The 20682-nt window shown below is 42.8% G+C and overlaps 1 protein-coding gene across 1 annotated transcript in view; it reads right to left on the reverse strand.

The window, feature by feature from the left end:
* BACE2 (beta-secretase 2) overlaps window positions 1-19306 on the reverse strand; it is a 49292-nt gene extending 29986 nt beyond the window's left edge. The window contains exon 1 of the mRNA XM_067289769.1: window positions 18979-19306. Within this exon, the coding sequence (XP_067145870.1) occupies window positions 18979-19293 (315 nt within the window). The 5' untranslated portion in view covers window positions 19294-19306. The remainder of the gene's footprint in view (window positions 1-18978) is intronic.
* Between the last annotated feature and the right edge of the window lie 1376 nt (window positions 19307-20682).

The following is a 20682-nucleotide window of genomic DNA, read 5'->3' on the forward strand; positions in this document are numbered from 1 at the left end:
ATTTACTACAGCCATCTAGAATGAATCACCTCCTGCCACTTAGAGCTGATTATTTAGTGATCACTGTGTTTTGTCAGAAAGTGTCAGATGAAGTCCAATTTTGGGAAAGCCAAGATCAGAGCAAGATGGCTGAACATGGCTATGAAGGAAAAACTGTCCAAAGATTGCTGACTGATCAGGTGCACAGCATTAAAAACAATCAAAGACTACTTTCCTTTCACTTGCTGATGTACGAAAGCAAAGCCTAGAGGGTTTTTTTTATTGTTGCTTCCAAGTTCAATTTCAGACCTATATAGCAGAAAGCAGATGGGAAATGTAAAAAATCATCTTTCCCTTCAAGGTCACCTTTGCCACAGCTGTGGGACATAAAATCTGCACCTAGTACCATGCCTGGAGATTATTTTGTTGGACACATTTACAATACAGAAATAGCATGATTATTAATAAGAAGTTAATTTAAGATACCTAGGTATAGAGTAAGCAAGATAGTGACATCTACCTCTGCCATGCCAAACTTATACAGGAAATCTGACACTCTATCTATATGCCATTAAGTTCTGCTTATAAAAAAAAATCAAAAACTGTTTACTGAAAGCACTGAAATATGTCTACAAGGAGGCAGAAGTCTCCTTGGGCAATGCATTTATATATTTTATTCTGCTCCAAAAGGGGCAAGATGCTGAAAAAAATATAGTTGTAATGATTTATTCCAAGTGGAAGTCAAACTCCTTGTCTATACTTTAAGGAGCCCTCAAACTTTCCAATGCTTCATTTAGAGCCAACATCAAATAGCACTTACTGCATACCGTCCCACTTCAATAACTTAACTTACCACCATGTCTTTAATTTTGTTAAGCCTTCCATTGCTGCATATTGTTGCATTTCAACATCAGAAAACATTTGCCTATTGATCTGCCATCTTCTTTCATTCAGCAAAGTTTCTTCTATCTGTGGTTCAGGCACCAGCCCCATCTGTTCATTACAGCAAGTAGCATCAGTACGACGTCATCAACACTAGTCATTATCTACGCCTCATTTAACTGCCTGGTGAGCAACAACCTGCAGTTATCCACCATGCTTTCAGAAAGCAACTTCCTTCCCATTTTCAAGGAAAAGTGGTAAAACGTGGCAATCATTCAATTTTTGTCACATAGAGGCAAATAGCATCCGCTAGCAGGGACAGACCTTACCTCCCTTTTGACCTATACCGTGCTCAGACTTAGTAATGCTTTTCTTCCCTGTTTTAGTTTGAGGTCTGATGGAGTTTTTGGTAAATTTCAGAAAAACAAAAACAAAAACAAAAACACAGGCTACAAGTGCATAATGCATTTCTTTGAAGCAGCTCTCTGCATGGTTTAGCATATGTAGCATTTTGCAGGTGTGGAACCATAGGACCTGTATGCAACCCTGCTGTGCTGCTGCTTTTGATGCAATTCCCTAGGTAACCCACATTGAGCTAGTGATAATCTTCATCTCCATCCAAAGACTAATCCATGGAAAAACCCACTTTGGTTCTTCAAATTAATGGGCCTGATGCTTTGGGGTCAAGCAATAAAGATTCATCACTGGACACAAGAAACCAGACCGAAAAAATGCATTTGGCTCTTCATCCCTGCTTGAGCTGAAGCAGAGAAGGAAAAACAAAAAAAAAGAAGGAATAAGATCTGCACAGTTCGTGCTGTAAATACAATAATCAATCTCATTCAACCTTATGTTTACTCTGGGGTTCAGTCAAAATCCTAGAGATAGGCAATAGATAGCTCCCCCAGCACAAGCCAGCAGACCAAAGACGCTGGCTCTGTAAGAGTTCATCACGAAAACTACAAACGATCATACCTTCCCTGGGATTTTAACTTGACCCAAGAGCGCCCTTTTCTTTTTCCCTCTCTCCTTTCCCCAATAAAGACAGCGATCGCTCCACATTACTAACTTTCATATGCCGTCCAAAATCTTGTCCTGCTGTGCTTTCATGATTTCTCCCACGCACATACTTAAAATAGGGTTTATAGTCCTACTCTGCTTGATGGAGTATGCCACACAGTGAACTATCACAAAGTAAAAATGTTTTTCTGTCCACATTTAGAGACTATAAATAGGAAGCATCCCGTTACTGGCTCATGAGCTGTTAGCACACATCATGATGCACTGGCTTCGCAGAAGTGTGCCCCATCTAAAAAGCCCTGAACATGTAAAATCTCTCAACTCCCCTTCTTTCTTACTTTGTCCCACACATAATAAACCCTCCAGAAAGTAATTTGCTAGACAGTGCTTAAAAAAGGTGCAAAGAAGTGTGAGGTTTCTTGTTAGGGATTAGCAGCTAGAAATAATTTGGGTAACAGCTCTTCTTTCTTAAGATGGTTAATAGAAAGAAAATTAGTTGGCAATTTAAATACCGCCTCATTTAACACAACGATTCCTAATTACATTATCAGCCCATCTGGCAAGAATTGCTTACAACCATCACGCAAAACAGAAAACACACTCTAGCAACTATATGTGGTGTTTGCCCACAGTTGTTATGTGTTATTATTGGCATAGATTGTCAGTCAGGTTCTTTCAGCAATTCGTTTCTTCAAATTAATAATGTTAAAATATTCAGTGGCTTTTTAAGTGACTGTACGCTACTTACAGTGTTATCTGGAATTAGCATTTACAGCCTCCTTTCTAACAAACAAATTCAGAAGACTAAGCTTTAATACAGATTCTTCATCTGTTCCTTTCAAGGTAAAGAAATGAAACTGAATTAAAACATGAATTAGAGGAATCTTTGGAAGCATGTCTAGATGTAGAGGCCTGCAAAGTTGCGCATAAACCAGAAAAAAGCTCCATAAAGACACACTCCCACTTATGAGTGATGTGTATTTTGCTGACCACTGCCAAGTGGGTAAGACTGAAACAAAAAAAAAGGTAAGAGTTGGTCAGTCTGTACAAAGGGTGGCATACTGCCGCAGAAAGCAGGCGCAGGTAGGGGGCTCTCGGATTTTTCACTGCTCTTAAGCAGTTCCCAGACCAGAGCTGCCCAGTCCTCCTTACTGCAGCCATCGACAGGAATCCACAAAACAGCTCAGCTCTTTGACTGACAGCTGTGTGGCCACTGATGACGATGGAGGAAGACCCCACCCAGAGCCAAACACTTCTCTGCAATTTGGACTATATGATACTTAACCTTTGAGAAGGAGGAAAGGGGGAGGCCTGATCGTTACACAGAATCTGGAAAGAGTATTTCCTATGACGCTTTGAGGGAGGTCACTTCATATGGGAAAACAGACGTATCTTTGCTACTCCTCCTCCAAAACCCCTCCCACAGTGATAAGTAAGGTTTAAATATGCAGCTAAGATAAGAGAAGCTGTGTGAGAAAGAAAAATGGAACAGAGATTAATGATTTTCTAATGCAGTTTGTTAAGCAGGTGGTGCCATACGTTTCACTGCAACGTCACACTTAGGACACAGAGGAAGGTGATTTATTGCAGCATGAAAATTTGACCAAACCAGAAAGTCAAGTATATCACAAAAGATAATTTCTGCTTTGGCAACCACAGAAGTTTGTCAGAGAGACTGTGGTGTATTTGTAGATTCTGAAATATGCAGGTGAACAAATTGCAAATGGAGATTTTTCAGCACTGAAGCACATCAAGTCCACCAGAACGTCTTCGGCATTTGCTGTCATTTCCCTCATCATGTATTCAGTTGGTTTCAGGACTCAGGATTTGATCCTGTATTTATCTGCCCTTATATCCACTCTCTCCCCACTCCCAAAACACACATTATCACTGGATACCCTCACATCTGCACTGGGCCTAAGAGAGGACAGTCTCTTTTGCCCTCAGTCTTTTTATGAACTGAACCACTAGACTGGAAGAATACTTTTTTTCTTTGAAAAGCAATAATCTCTTTCTTTGCCAGAAGATAAAAGTACTACCTGGATTAGCCAATCTATTCCCACCTAAGAGCACTGCGTGCTTCTGTAGCTGAGATTTGTATTAAAAACACAAATGCTAAAAATGAGTGATTGCTCTGAAGTATAAACTTGCTAAACTAAATTGTGAGTTGAAATACGAGCATCTAACTCTGGGACTGATGAATGGTCTTTTTGAAGAGAAATATTACAGGAAGTGCTTTATATATATTATCATTTTGACAATAAGGGAAGGCTATTATGGTTTAAAGACAAAAAAGTAGTCAGCCAATCAATCCTGGTAACAAAGCAAAATATCTATTCTTCATTTCTGCACTCTCCTTTCTGCCAATTCCTTCAGTTTCCTAAACATTAACATTCTTTCTGCACATGCTGTCTCATGTGGTATCTTATTTTTCAAGCTGAAATTTATTTGCTGTGTCTAGATTCATCATATAACACATCCATCCTATTCATGGTATATGAACATGCTTTGCTGTTGAACATGAGCTATTACTTGTTTATCTTAGAGCTGTGCGAAACATAGCAATTTTGTCTCATTGTCTTCTCAGAACAGATTAACTATTTTTTTCCCCAGATACAAGTCCCTCTCCTGTGCCACAGACTCACACCCCCGACAGCAGACAAAGAACATAGATTTGTGAAGCAACTGCCTAGTTCACCTTGAACTGAAGTAGCGTCCTGTTTGAGGCATTGTGTTTTAAGGAAAACTTGGATTAGTTAAAGTTCCATAATAACAATAACCTAGAGGTCTAGAAAAAAATCTCACCCATAAATAAACATCGGAAGGCTTGGATTAGTTTGAGAAGACACAGGAAAACTGTGATAGCCTTCTAACAGACACATGGCTGTTGCAGAGACCCTCAAGAGCCACAGCTCTTAGAAAAAAAGGGACTATGTGAGCTGCCTGCTATCTTTGCACAGCCTTTCCCAGGTTAACCAGCAATGCACGTTACCATGAAGTAGACAGTTCTTACTAAGAGCAGCAAGGTATTGAAGCACTCACAAAAACTGAGTGGGGGAAATCACTATATTTACTATATCTATACTAAATGCGTTCTTGAATTGATAGATTACTGCATGCTTAGATAAATGGAAGATTTAAAAAAAATACAAACAGCCCCTGAAACTTAAGAATGAATGCAGAAGACATCAGACATTGGCATATAAGTATGCACGGAGCCCTTGTTAAATCCAAAAGCAAGTTTCCACCTGTAAGTAGGTGTATAGGAATGAAATCCATCCATTTCCCACTAATTAGAGTACAGCACTGATGAGACAAGGGAGACAGTAAGCAGAATGCCCCTGGGACCAACTCTCATGCTGAACTGCAAGACTCATTAGGCTTCCCAGTGCCCACGCAGCCTCTGCGTAGAGGGACAGGCCACCTCCAAGTTCCCTGCCTAAATTAGTATCTCATCCTGAGCTGACTCCTTCTTCCCCAGCGAACACCGTGACCAAAGGTGTGGGAAAGAGCACTATTAATTCAATAATTCAACAGCTGGAGAAATGCCTGAAGCCTCTCTCTACCACCAGCCCAATTCTCAGAGATATGCTTGCAACTACCATTATGAATTTCACAGTCGAAACCCAACTGAAACTTCTTCCTTGCTGGGAAACCTGCCAGCGCAGCAACTGTCGAGCAGAGCTGCGGAGCGTCACTTGGCGGGTTTCGAGCCCTTAGAAGCAGAGGCGGCCACATCACACTGCTTCCAGCGCATGGAGCAATGGGCTCTGCATGAGGACCTATGGGCAGCAACAGCTTATAGCACTGCTGGAAATGGGAAAATAGAAATATGGGGAGGAAACAGGTTGCCCAGCTGTGTTTCACAGTACAGGGGCATGCAAAACATGAGCCAGAAATAAATAGGTAGCTCCCCTCAGTAAAGCTCTGTGCACTTGCACCCTTGTGTTTATCCACAGCCCATCCCAGTTCATACCTGAAGAAAACACTGTCTAGTTGTTTCAGTTGACCTGAAGCTAAACTTTCTCTGTAAAAAAGACAACAACCATCTGACTGAAAAAAAAAAAAATCCATCTCAGGTGTTAGGTTAAATGTCTGTTATGTCTGTTCTGTTTTCCAGTATTTCTTAGTGCATGATACCTCCAAAAACCATAGTTCTATGTCAAACCATTTTAGAGTTTCTTAGAAAAAAAGGAGAAAAAGTTGACTGATCATGCTAATATACTGCCTTTCAGAATACAGTATCACAGGGGTTTTTTTTTTTTGCTTTGCGTTTTTTTTAAAAGGAAATGAGATCAGTAAGCCTATGTTAATATATTATATCCAGTGAATGATTATAGTTAGAAGCTACCTACAGTTTAGAATTTCAATTTTCTGAGGCTTTTGCTCTCCAAAATTAGCTTCCAATTTATTTTGTCAGGTCACCCTTTTCTTTAGTTCCACTGTTCATTAGAATCAGAGAAACTGCTATTTGAAAAAAAATGCATTTTGAGTTCTTTCCTATTCTTTACCTAGCTTCAGAAGTCATGTGCTGCAAAAAAAAAAAAAAATTGAAATGAGAAAACAACCCTCCATCTGCAGTATCCGTAACACTGAAACTGTTTACACATTTACACAGAGCCAAGCTGTAACTAAGTAAACTCAAGAAGTCTTGAACAGACTAATCTTTAAACCTTCCTCATGCTGTACAAGCTTCTGCACCATGAGTCATTGTCCATGCTTGCTGCGCCATTTGGAAATAATGGAATTAATCAAAGGCTGTGCTTCAAACTTCAACACAGCTTACAAAATCCGTTCCTAACATTCCTGAGGGTAGGAAAGGAGGCATCTCTAACCCCACAGTGCTGATGTTTTATCTTTTTTAATCTCCCTTTTGTCAAAGACACCATAGTACCCTTACCTTCTCGGTAGTGGGCAGAATTGGCAGAAGCCTCTCAGAGAAGATTCGGTCTCACTCCTGTATTCTACATCCACTAAAAGGGTCTCCCTCATGCCAAATGTGAACTTGAATCTCAAATTTAAATTAAACCCTGGATTTTAAATTGCACTAGAGATGTGAAACTAAGTGCCAAAGCTGATCCCCCAATATTTGAGAAGTTTTTGAAGGAAACTATTAACTTTGAAAAAGGCCACACACTGGTGACAGCCAGGGGAAAAAGGCAGTTTGCAGGACAGCAGTGAGAAAAATATGTGTTTTGAGAATGCTGTATGCTGGGCCTGATCTCAAAATTCAGACCTTCTTCCCTCTCCTCTCCCTGCCAACTCACTCTTGTAGCTATGTGAGTCTTCTCAAGCTTTTTTCCCCCTCTGTCAAGATGTTAGTTTTGGAGACAGATGTTTGTTAGTAAAGGGTTTTCAGGGCTTGGAGAGCTGTGAGAAGGCAAGGTGAAGGAAGGTCAATCCTGACATATCAAGTTGAACTGTTCTCCCCCGAACGTGCTGTTCGCCTCCAAGGTGCTGTAACAACAAGGTAGGGCTGCTCATTATCATGTTGTTCAAGCTGCACTTACTGACTGGTTTCAGAAAGGTCTTGCTTAAATTTTTTCAGTGCTTTTCTTACAGTGGGACATTGAGTGCTTATACAACATTTTCCATCCACTCTCCTAAAACACCATAGCAAAACCAAAGCGGGCAAGCATTGTCTGCCTTGAATTTTTCTCCATCTATCTACTGGAAAGGTGAAAACAGCAACCCTCTCCCAAAACGGGATAGCCAATGGAGAAGATGAAATGAGAATTCCTGCCTTGCCGCTCAAGTTGAGTTTGAGGTTGTGAAAACAGGCTCTCCCTCTGGGAGGCAAGAAAAAACGAGTGACAATCCACCATTTGCATACTGAGATTCCCGGATTAGCCAAGACTGTTGGGGGTAGAGAGGTCAGGCAACTACCACGCTCTTCAGAAAATCAACTATGCAGCTCCCTGTATTTCAAGTCATGATTTCCCCTATAAAAATGCTACAACTTGTTCTTCTCGACTGGACTTGCAGCACTGTTAAGATTTTGTTTAATGTAAAATAGCTTTTACAGTATTTTGCCTTGTTAAATTGGGGTGTTTCAACCTGGGGAGTAGAAGAGACTGGTTCCTGCATTTACCCATCCCCTGCCCACCATGAACAACCTCCTCTCCATGTGCCGCAGTAGCCCCCACATCCATCCCTCTCCTTCCTCCCGGAAACAGCTGCAGTTGCACACTTCTGCGCATTTACTGGACTATATGGATGGCAAAGGAATGGGACTGAGTCAGCTGCTGCAGCAAGGGGGACAGAAGGAGGGAAGAGCTCACAAAAAAGCCATATCCAGCTACATCAAGCACCAGGACTAGAACTGGGCTATTCAGACTGGATTCACAGCTAGAAAAGCTGCAGCACATCTCCTCTGGGGAAAAAGGTGGTGGGTCAAGCAGCCCGCCTGTCAGTCCGTGCTGCGCCGAACAGCCACGGGAATGCATGCAGGTGGCCCCAGGTCCCAGAGCACAAACAAGGTGATGCAACTCCACTGTTTTTATTTCCCTGGTAATTAATAAAGGGAATACACCAGAGAGAAGGCTTTTGCTCCTCATTCTACCTGACCTATTTAGGATATTACCAAAGAGCAAAATTTAATTGTTATCGTGAGTATTTCTCGGAATTATACAGTGGAGTTCAAAGGCATATACAGAAAGCAGCTTTCTACTCCAAAATACTAGGAAGGACTATTTGATCACGGGGCGGGGGGGAAATCCGTTAAGCAGTCCCACAATAATATGTCTGATTTATTAAAAATAAGAACAATCTTTTTATTTATTCATATTTATTCTATCTTTTTACTTAAAAATTTGGCAGGGCAATTTAAAAGGCAGATCTGATTTTCAAATGAAATGTTTTGTTTTTTTTTAAAGAAGCAGTGTTGCTCCCCCTGCTTCTGGGTTCATTTATTTCTCTCTCTCCTTCTCAAACATGCACACTTTACTCTCTTTACCCTGGCTAATACAGTAGAGGCAGCAGCTCTGGGAAATGAACTAGCTTCGCCTGTGGCTCATGCATCATTACAATTGTTAACTAAGTTCAACTATAAAAATCTTTATTACACAGGAGAACGCAGAGGTTTGCAAGAACACAGCTTTATTTTCAGATACCAGGCTGAGTTTGTAAGGCAGAAAGTTAGGACTTCTTCTTTCTCTCAGGCTGACAAAGTCTGATCTCATACACTGCAATAAAACACAAAAGAACGCTTCCTGCTACTCACACGTCTCAGTATCAGCCGATACATAGGACTAAACTATCTACTACTACAGCCATGAGTTAAAATCCATCATGTGATAACGGTATCTCAGATTCCACAGCAGCCCACAACTCTGGGATTTTATGTACCATGTAGAAGGCTTTTCCTAAAGTCCTTGCAGCAAGTACATTGACATTGCTGTCTATATGCTAAAGTTTATGCTGTTCACTCTGGTGGAATTCTAAAAATTTGGCTATCAGCAACAGCAAATATTGAAGTCCACAGTAGATGTGAAGAAAGTTTCCAAACCTGAATAAAAATTTGTAGCTAATACCACTTGTATGTAGTCACTTGTCAATAAAAGGCTAATGTGAAGAACCAGTTGAGTGCAAATAAACATTAACTTTAGCTAGAACATGCAACTCTCCAGCATTCATGACTAGAGCTGCTGAGACATTTTCTGAATTTTTTTCCTCCACATATTAGTTATCTCAGCAGTCCAAATGCCAAAATCTAGCACTCTGCATCATGTGAAATGTTTGTGTTATTCCCCAAAGGACTTTGCATCCATGAAGTAATGAGAAGATTATTCTGTGGCAGATAAACTGAAGCACTGTGACTGCATCAGATGTTATCTTGCTAAAGCATTTCTCAGACTTTTCAAAAGTGTGATCACCTTTGGACACCTCTGTCTTATTTGCAACCTAAGAGTTACGGAGAAGGAAAAAAAAAAAAGAGTAAAAATCTCTTTACTCATATAAAAATACCAGCAGGACTGATGAATCGTTTTCTGACATGTCTCACATTTCACTCTTATGTGTAACAGACACCTACTAGACAGCAAAGTGAAGGAAAACATAGTTCTTTACATACCATGCTTAAGCAGTGTGATAATACTGCCCTGAAGACCTTCTAAATTGGTATAGCATGCTCTGTCTTAAAAAGATGCTACTATTATTAATTTTTCATGCTGCAAACACTGGCAGTCAAGGTTTCTGTATCAACAGGTATCATAATGGAATTTTGGAACCAGTATTTTAATTACGTAAAAAACTGAGAGAAAAAAGAAACTCCCTCAAGATTACTCAGTCAAAGGCTCAATTTGGAAAATGGTTCTGAAGTCTGCAATCCAAATAAACACCCTAGTATATTATTTTCTATGCCAAAATCATATTGCCAAAGGCAATCTTCAAAATTAACTTCTGCTGACCTGATATATATATTTTTTTCTTCTCTAATGCCACATAAATTATTCTGGGTTTGGGGAGGGACAGGGGGTAACCCAACCTTTCATATGATCTTTCTGGAGGTAAGCCTTTAGTTTCCGGAAAAGCCCCAAACGGCTGATCTTCTCTGATATGAAGATTCCTATGGTAGCAAAATAAGGAACAGAAAGAGCCCTGGTAGGAGAAAAATTCTCACATCTGGCCTTGATGGGAGATTGAACACAAGCCTCAACACCATGGGAGCTTCTAAGGCACTGATCTGCAGGCTACTCTCACAGGCAGATCCACAAACAAATATCAGAAGGGATTATCTGGGAGATATCTGCCCAAATGATCCGATTACCTTTTCCCTGTCAAATGGCAGAAGCTGGCCTTTAATGAGAGAGGGCTTATGTTCAGTCCCTCAAGTTCAAAGGTTACTCTTAGTGCTCCGTTGACTCATTTTCTTGTTTTCTTTAAAAAAAATTCTAATGAAAAAAGTAATGCTATCAAGCAGTTTTAGGATCCCAGGAACAGATTTGTTTGTGTCTTTAAGTGGGAGAAGCTTACCAAGTGTTACTGCAGTATAAATGCCTTTCCTCTTTTAAAATAAAACTGGACTAGCAATGATTTTATGAGACAAACATTTTCCCTAAACACATGCAGCCTAGCTTAACAGCAGTTTTTGCTAGTAAGTAGGTACAAAAATAAACCAATTGTAAAGCAATATAAAATCAACTAATTTTACTACTCACACGCTGAGCAAGGAAGAAGGCAAATAAGACAAAGACGACAAATTTTACAAATAATTTTTTTTCCTAATTTAAGGTTATTAGTAAGCAGAGCTAAGGAAAAAAAGGATTGCAGAGTGCAATTATTGTCTTGACAGATTCCCTTCAAAAAAACCTTTTAATTATGACACACTAATCTTATTTGATGAATTGTAATTTTTACATAATAATTATATAATAATGTGTAAGTGAATAAGATTTTTTCCATCTAGCTTATTTCTGTCAAATTCCCTCTCCACCATACCCCACAGGTTTTATCTGTCTGAGGATGACTGTTGCAAAACTGACACCACAAGGTGGAACATCTGTCCCCCCGCCCTCTCCCCAAATACTCTTAAAAATAAAAAGGCAGTAAGAACAGAAGGAGGCGGTAAAGGCAAGAAGAAGAATGAGAGAACAACTCTGAGGGAGGAGAGAGAAGGAAAAAAAGATAGTAATATTTTAATTTTATCATCCTTTGTCAAAAGAGGGAGTTAACTTAAGACTCTGGCCTAAGGTCTTCTGAAGGCTCTCAGAGACATGATGCTAAAATGGGATAGCTGAGGGAGTCCCTTCAAAGCCCCAGGCAGCGTGAGTGGTAACACTTTCAGCTGGCCACATTTTCTTTCCAAGGGGGAGAAGTTCAGCAGCTCCTTAGAGAGGCTCTCGGGTGGTTCTGGGCTGCAGTCTTTGCTAGGCGCTGCACAGGGTGCCCATCCACGGCCACAGCAAAATCGAAACATAGGCAATGTAGACGTGCTCAAGCTACCGTGGGTGCTGCTAGCAAAACAGGGCACCGGAGCAGCATTCATTGCATACTGCAAAGCTATCCTGAAAAACGCAGTAGATTTCTTGGGAGACAGTCCCTATTGTCACAACTAGACTATAACCAGTACCCAAGGTAGCCAGCTTATACTTTCTCAGTTATTTAATGCTGCAATCCAGTCACAGGAGTGACTTTAACGTAAACGTATCCAGAGAAGAGGAGAGAGATATCTAGCTAACTTGTTATTTTAAAACTGAGGGAGTTTATGTGTAAAGAAATTGCAAATAAAATCTATTTTAGTCATGGGTTATTTCAAGTGCTTTGAAGGACACTGAACTAACAGATACAAATTCAGATTTAAAACTTTTTATTTTAACAGCAGTCTGTGGAACATGCACACCATTTTCTTCACAAGCTCAGATTTACGTAGCAAAATTAGGCTGAAAAGCAGCAAGAAGTATGACAGTCCCATCAATTAGCTGGAAAAAAAAAATTCCTTCTTCTTCTTCAGGTGCATGAGATACTTACAGATTTATAGAATAGGACAGCTATATGCTACCTCCTTTACTTTGAAGACGTGATCTCAAGTCATAACCTGGGCAGATATAGGAGTAACAAATTCCTTCACTAATTTACACCAGTTATGAAAAAATTTGTATTTTACACCAAATGTGAAAAGGGAAAGAGGTGCATCAGATTTATTCATCTGGAGATACTCATGTGCAGAGGTGTGTCATTGTACAGCTTCATTTTTCAAAGGTAGCTGTGCTTGACGGTGACCAGGTAACATTTAGCTCAGACTTGCTTTACCTATATCAAGTGAGAAATTTTGAAAGATAATACAATGTGGAGGTAAAACATACTAGGTAACATGCCCACACAAACTTAGTGTTGTAAGTACTCTTCACAAAAGATAAAGACCACTGCAAAATGCAGTAGTTTTAAAATCAGTCTTGCTAGAGACTATACCTAGAGCTCACTGCCCTCTGTTCAGAAGTTGAAAAATACAGATTCCTTAATAATTCCAACATACTAGAATGCCAGTGTCTTGGCCTTCTTATGTTCTCTGGCTATCTTTAGTCTCACTCCCCCCCTCCCCCCCCCCCCCAAATCCTAGCTGATTTACTCCTTAAAATAGGCAAAATTGTTATTTGCTCGCCCTCTACTTTACTCTTCCCTAAGGTAACTGATGTGTTTGCCCTGATAGGGAATGAACTGCATGGAGCAGTAAAGAGAGTGAACCCAACACGCGTTATTACCACCACTGCTCTTCACAACAAATCTCCGGTGACCCACCTGGAACTGAATGCACAATTGCTAAGATCAAGGACCCTGGGTAATAAAGCTTACAGCATTTCCCTTGAGGAAAGTAAGCGCCTTTAAAGGAGTACTCCTCGGAGAAGTACGTGCGGCTCTAATCCAACCTATTTATGCTGTGAGAGGGGCATATACCAAGGACTGACCACAGAGAGCCTCTCCCATTCAGTGCCACTCTGCACATAGACATAGCAGGTTATTACAGGCCACTTATAAATACATCGAGGCAAAGCCTTGCTACAAAACATTAACTGTGCTCTAGTCTAAGCAGGGCAACTGTGTTGTAATTAATGCTTGTATTTCGGTTATTTTTATAGTCTAGGCTCTACTACCTCCATGCAGTGATACAGCATGCTTTTGTGAGGGCTGCTTTTGTATGGAAGCAGGTGCCAGAGTGCTAATGCATAAAGGCAGGTACATTTCTGTCAACCAAAACCTGGTATGTTTGTTTGTTTTGTCTTTGGCCAAAAATAGATTACACCACACCATTACATCACAAAATCAGCTGTCTCTCATAACTTTCAGGTCTTCCCCCTGCCCTGGGACCTAACAATGACAAAAAGTCTACCAAACTCATCATTTAACAACAGTAATAATTTGCATTTCAACTGTAGTTTCATCAGAGGGATCTGGAGGGTACACTGCCACCACAAAATACTCCAAGATATTTTGAGTTAGGCCACAGTACTTGCGTTTGCTCCTCAAACCTTCTCGTTTCTCACTTTCATAAAAAAGCTCGAACAGCAAGCACAAAAGACCCACATAATTATTTTAAAAATAATGAGACTGAGTGGGAGCTTGTCTTCTGGCATTTAAACCTGGAAGGATCATATTTTCAAAACCTCTCCTTGTATCTAGAAAGATGGTAAACTCCCTTTCAACAGAATTAAGAAAGTGGAGCTTAGCTTCTCAGGAATAACAGAGCTCCAGAAATCAGGCCCTTATCACCTAATACAGCAAGATTCATGAAATGAAGTGATGAAATTGCAACAGCAGTTGAATCTTTCCTCATGATCTTAATTTCTTACAAATCTCATGAAATAGAGCTATCAGCAGTTAAGCAAGAGTGGCTGCATGTTTAAAAGTTGTTAATGTGTGTGTTCATCACCTTCAAACTGTCAAGCTATAATTTATAAGAGTCCAAGATACACTCGAGGTGTTTAACACATTATTCTTCCTTTCTTTTTTTTTGTAATGGCTGGAAGAATACGAAGGAAAGTTAACTCCCCCCTAATTACATGGAAATTGGAGTTTGTGTTTTTGCAGTGAAGGCCATTAAACCCAACACTCACTTTAACCTTAAAACTTCAGTGTGAGTTTACAGGACTGATTTTTGCTCACCTCCTGTACAGAACAAACAGCCATTAGGAAAAAACAGTAAACAAACCCCTTTGAGCATGGAATGAAAAACTGAAACTGAAACTTTAAAAAGGACTCATGGTCTTCAGAGCTTAAGTCAGATCCTGTTATGGTTTCGATAACCACGAATCGAACCATAGCTATATCATTTTGGAGCTCTCAGGAGGCACATGCTCAGCCTTCTTTTGCAATGAAGTTGGAGGAATAATATTTACATGGTCTCAATAAAAAGCACAATTTGGAAATGCAGTGGGACTGGCAGGACTTCCACCACCTCACACAACAGAGACTAGCAGAACAGGCAAGATGAAACAACGGTACTTTCTTTGCAACCACTTAATGAAGTCCAGACGGGCTTCAAGAAAGCTGGGAAGAACATGGGATGCTTGAAGAGTTTGACTATTCTGTTGGTCAGAAGCTTGTAAGGGAAACAAAGTTAACATGAACAAGAGTTCCCTGAACAGAGCAACCCCCCTCCCCCCCACCCCAAAATGATCTTTCACTCAGTTCATCACAGTGCTTATAACCTCAAACTTGAGGCAGGCAAAATAATAAAAGAGAGCAAAGGAATTTCATCAGATTATTTAAAGAAATAAGAAGTAAGAACAGTGCACACAATTCATATTGGGCTCTTGCCACCTCATATTTAAATCTCTGAATTGGAGAAAGTGCACCCATATAGGACAGGTGTGAAGCACATAATCCATCAGAGGTAGGCCACATAATACAGCCAGGAAATAAGAGACAAATATATCACACCCTTCAATATAATAGGACTTTTTTTTTTCTTTTTCACCTTTCACATAATTCTTAAGCAGAGCTGCGTGTCTGCTCTGAGTATTAGTGGGGGTAATGATCGTTGACACTGATCTGGTAGCTAGTCTGGAGACCCAGCATGATTAGGATACTGTATTATAAAACTGGAAATGGTCAGAAATATTTTGGTAGAACCATGTTGCAAAACTGAACTTACTGCACTGAAGTTTCATTTCTTGGAAAGAAAAATCTGACTTCACAGAACTGTTCTAGTTTTATATGGTCAGAACAAATATTTCAGAACTGCCATTGTGAAATTCATTTCTGTTCTGTGTTCATCTGCTATGTGACAAATCAGAATGCAAATGGAAGACAAATTGTGTTAAAAACAAACAAAAAAGCCTTTAAAGGACCTGAAAAGCAAAATTCTTTTGTAGTAGCTTCCTCTTAAGAATAGAAATTAAAAAAGAAAAATTTCTAAAAATGCAATTGAGCAGTAACACAAGTTCAATAGTATTCTGTGAAACAAAACATTTATTCCCAACACTGGCAAAAGCACAGTGGCTGGCTGAGTGCCTGGCTGGTACAGTGACACTGAGTCAACAGGCCAGGAGGCCTAGATAAAAATGGAAAAGCCAGCAGATGCTGGGGCACAAACCATTACTGGGCTAGATTACATTTCCTTCACTGTATTCCCTCACTGCAACCATGACTACTACAAATCCTCCACCAGTAACTTAGAGCAGTACAGTCCTATCTTGACTAGTGGCCAGTAGCCAATATATGACAGTAGGCTCACAGCACTAAACACATGCAGTTTCAAACTTACCAGGAACCAACTCTATGACTGTACTGCTGACGCTAATCTTGTGCCTCTTTCTACAACCAGCTATGTGGTCTCTGCCCATCACTGTCTTGTTTCCGCTTACACCCCCTGCTTCCCCTGAGATGTTGTATCCAGCAACAACTCTGCTGTCCACCTCTGCTCCAACAGTGCAGAAGGGAGCCATGCTTTAACTCTTCCTCATTGACAGTATTCTTCTTTCTCCCTGGCAAAATGTCAGTGCAGATTTGTAGGGCCGGCAGTCCTGGGAGAGGACTGAGTGAGGAAGGGAGTTTGGCCAGGGGGAGTCCCACGCCACAGGGGTGCGAGAGTAAAGCATGTCTGAGCATCCCTTTACACTGCATCTTCTAACATGGGGCAAAGTCGGGGGGGAAAGAGCAAATTAAGAACAGACATCTTTTCTACCTGACCATAACCTACTCTTGTCTCTAGTGACTACTTCCCAGAGAGTTTAGTATGACCCCAGCACTTGGCAGTATCACGATACCTGCTTTTAGTATCAGCACTGTGAAGGATTCAAATAGAACCAGCCTGCAGCGGCATAGCAACTTTATACTACTTACTGTGAAGCAGAGAAACAAGTACACTGATGATCTTTAAGTCTTCCAGCTTCAGGCAGGGACCAAGATAGAAATTCCTCTCTATCGAAAGTAGAAACCAAATTTTAACTGTACTGAGTCACTACACACTGAGATTTTAATTTGGAAACACAAGCACATTTATAACTTTACTTACAATCTCGGTGGGACTACTCATGTGAACAGAACTTCACATGTGCTAAACACCAGTAGTGGTCTTTTAAATAATTAACTTTGAAAGAACTCAGAACTAGTTCAAAATAATACAAGCTTTGCAACCAGATTCAGAGCTTTTTTTCAGATGGAAAAACATTAAATCAATTTTATCTGAAACCTTACATCACTTGTAATACAAGAAATACTAGCTGTTAAGTGTAAGTGAAGTCTCAAAGTGCACTGAAGGCAGCACATTCTTCTATTAGACCTCCAGTTACATTATCAAAAGCCTGTCCCAATTTTCCTTTTCCATTTCTTTCTATTTGAGAACCCCCCAAGGCATGTAAGGAGATGATAAGCTTTCTATTTACTTTTTCTACCTAAAATTATTTTTTAATTTAAGACATACTGAATTGGATTATTAGTCCAATCAAATTTGGTATCTTGATTCTAGCTGAAGCCAATATTGAATGTTCCCTGGAATAATGAAGAACACACACTGCCACACTAATAGAACTAGACAAATATGCAGTGAACAACACAGAGGAAAAACTGTTTCATGGATTCTGTGGCTACTGGGCAACACCTTGATATATCAGATCTGGTTAGCCTTCTTAACTACACTTATTGATCATAAAACAATGCAACCTTTTTTAAATACATGTATTGATCCTACTGTCATACATTTCAATTAGAGTGACAATGTGACCAATTCTCTTCTTATATCTAAGTGTTAAAAAAAAAAAAAAAAAAAAGATTTCACAGAAGTCCAAATGTTTAACAGCTGAACAGTCCCTATTGGCTAGGCATTTGAAGATTCATTAGCTTTCTATTACAGAGAGGAGCTAAAGCAGAAGGATTTTCACAAGCACTGAGAACAACACAAGGACCAAAACTCCAGCAACGAATAAGAAGTTCTGAGGCAAAGCCCCAAGGGCTTTCAGGAAACTAATCCCCGCTCAGCTGACTAGTCATCCCCACCGACCAGCCAGCAGCGCTTCTCGTGGCATCTCATGACACAGACGAAAGAGCAACTACATTACAAAACTTCAGAAACGTTGTTGAAGGCAAATGGGGAGATTTAGAGAAATACGCTCTATTTGCAAACGATATTCAACACACATACAGGCTCTGTATTGTTAATAAGGATCTCTCAAAAGAAGAAACTGTTGTTGCCTAGTCATTGCTTAGCTGAGCGAAAGCATTTTGAGTGATTTTTATGGGGGCACTGGGAGTACCTATCAAACCACCCAATCACAACGCAAAGCAGCCTTAAAAAAAACAAAAAGCAAACCAACCAAACTATGACTCTCAAATACAATCATTTTGACTGACAGAACAACTCACTTCGAATCAAAATGACATTAAACAGCTTGAAATAAGAGCTCCAGCTCTGCAGGATTTCCTTACAATTACCATGCCAGGGAACATTAGTTTTTCACACAAAGTGCCAATGAATGAAAACGCTACCTTTCAGAAAATTTGAGACCTATGCAACGGTACGTGGAGTGAGCGCAATATAATATCTTGTCATTTCCTTTGTTTTTCCTCACCTAACAGTACTGGCTGGAACTTAAAAGGGAGCGCAGGAGGAAGAACCTCCAACTCGGTCCTTTAAAACTTGCTGTCACCGCTCCCCTGCGTAACATCTGTAAGTAATTCACCGACACAGACACCACATTCAGCACCTTAAAGAGCGGATGGGGGGGGGGAACCCAGGAAAGGAGAGAGAAAGTGAGCTTTGCTAGCCTCTCGAAACAGTGAGGGGAGCTTCCAGCCCTCCACACCGTTCCCTTCGTGTGTGTGTGTCTGTGTCTGTCTGTGCGCAGCACGTCCCTACGAAGAGGGCTCCAGCCGAGCCCACGCATAGTCACCTCTCAATGCCAGCGCAGGCGACTTTATTAAGGATTGAGCAGCCCGTGCGATAAAGGGCATCATTAACAGAAGCTGCGTCCTGCCCTGAATTAATAACTCAGCCGAGGCGCCACACCAGCACCCCGTGAGCCGCCAGAGAAAGTTGCGTTTGGGGGAGCGGCAGGGCGGCCGCCCGCTGAGGACAAGGTTGGGGTACCCCGCCCCTCCCCCGCTAACGGCGCCCGCGCCCACCTCCCCGCGGGCCGCCGCCGCCGCCCGCCGGCCCCCTCCTACCGCCTGCGGCGGGCTCCCGATCAGCATCTCCAGGTAGTAGCCCCGGCCGGAGTCCCCCTGCAGATTCTCCACCATGGCTAAAAAGTTGAGGGTGCCCCCGGGATCCGAGGCCAAGGCCAAGCCGTCCGTGTCACCGAGGGGCTCCTGCTGCCGCCGGCTGCTGCTCGCCGGCCTCAGCAGCACCGGGGCGGACGGCGACCCGCCGGGGGAGGCCGGGGGGGACACGCGGAGGGGCAGGGAGAAGAGAGCCCGGCAGAGCCCCGCGGCACCGGCCAGGAGGAGCAGGAGGCTGGGGGCAGCCAGCGACGTGCCCATCCCGGCGGCAGCGCAGGGGCCGGCGGCAGCGAGGCACTTCCCAACTCAAGTGGCTAAGGCAGGAGGCAGCGGCCGCCTGGCTGCGGGACTGGAGCAGCCGAGGAGGAGGAGGAAGAGGAGGAGGAGGAAGGAGGGAGCGGCTTCCCCACGCCCCGGCTTCATCTGCCCCCCGCCCCGCCCCGCTCCGGGCCGAGCTCCTCCTCGCACGGTCCCCTCCCGCACGGCCCCAGCCGCTCCCCCTGCCCGCGGGCCGAGGGGAGAAGTTGCTTTCCTCCCCGCGGCGCCCGGCGCGGCGCAGCCCGCAACTCCTGCCAGCGGATGTGACGGGCTGCGGCCGGCGGCGGAAAAGTTTCCCAAAGCCTTAAAGGGACGCTGGCAAGGCGGGGAAGCGCGGCTCCGCGCCGGGAGGCAGCGGCAGCTCCCAGGGCTCGGCGCCCCCCTCCGCCCCCAGCCCCTCAGCGCCGGCGGGGCCGTGGCGGGGAGGGGAGCCGAGCCGCCTGGGGGCGGCGATGGACGCGCACCTTCTAGCGGGGCCTTTCGGGGTAACTCGCCACCGGCAGTGAAGTTGCCGCTAGAAACCCTCCCCCGGGCCGGGCTCCGTCGGCCTCGGTGAGGCGGCAGCTGAGGACCCCGCGGGAGCGGAGGCCGCGGCGGGGGGGGCGGCCGGGCTCGCCCCGGCGGCAGCGCCTGAAGGCAGCCGGGCGGAGGACGCAGCCCCCGCCGGGTCACGAGTGAGGAGGAGGCGCCGGTGCCTCGGTACGGAGCCGGTCCTGGGCGGCTGCCAGCTGGGGCTGCGCGGGTGTTTCCGCGCGCGTCCGTAGAGGCGTCTGGCTGCGCTGCAGGTAGCAGCAGCCGGCGCGTTAACAGCGGCGGCGTTTGTAGTGAAGAGCGAGTGTGGGAGCAGGCTGTGCGGAGAAATTCATTTTCAGTATTAACGCCGGCTTGTAATGGAGCGAGGCATGAAAGACATCCGTTTATTAGAAATACCGTGAGGCTTTAAACGTCTTCATCACGTGCCGAATGAATAATGATAATCCGGTGAGGCTTTTAACGATGGGAACGCTTAGGCCAGAACTAGTCTTTACACCTCTGGAGTAATGACAGTGCTAGAGAGATAATTAGAGCAGACAGTCCAAAACCCTTGAAAAATAATACTGGACAAGTCTAAGCAGAGTCATTTTGAGGTTGTTTGTTCCCTTTTTCCTCGTCTCCCCCCCCATCATCTATACTACATAAAGTGAAAAATGTCTAGCCCTAAATCACGCACGCTTTCAGGATCCCTTGACCAATTTGTTGTCCTAGGCAACCACCTGTTCTGTTTTTGTCTGTAAATCTGCTCGAAGTTGCACAGACTGGGAAGGAAAGCTCTCCCCTGCCATAGAAAACAGC

The sequence above is a fragment of the Apteryx mantelli genome, chromosome 1 (assembly GCF_036417845.1).
Source record: "Apteryx mantelli isolate bAptMan1 chromosome 1, bAptMan1.hap1, whole genome shotgun sequence".
NCBI classification, from domain to species: Eukaryota; Metazoa; Chordata; class Aves; order Apterygiformes; family Apterygidae; genus Apteryx; species Apteryx mantelli.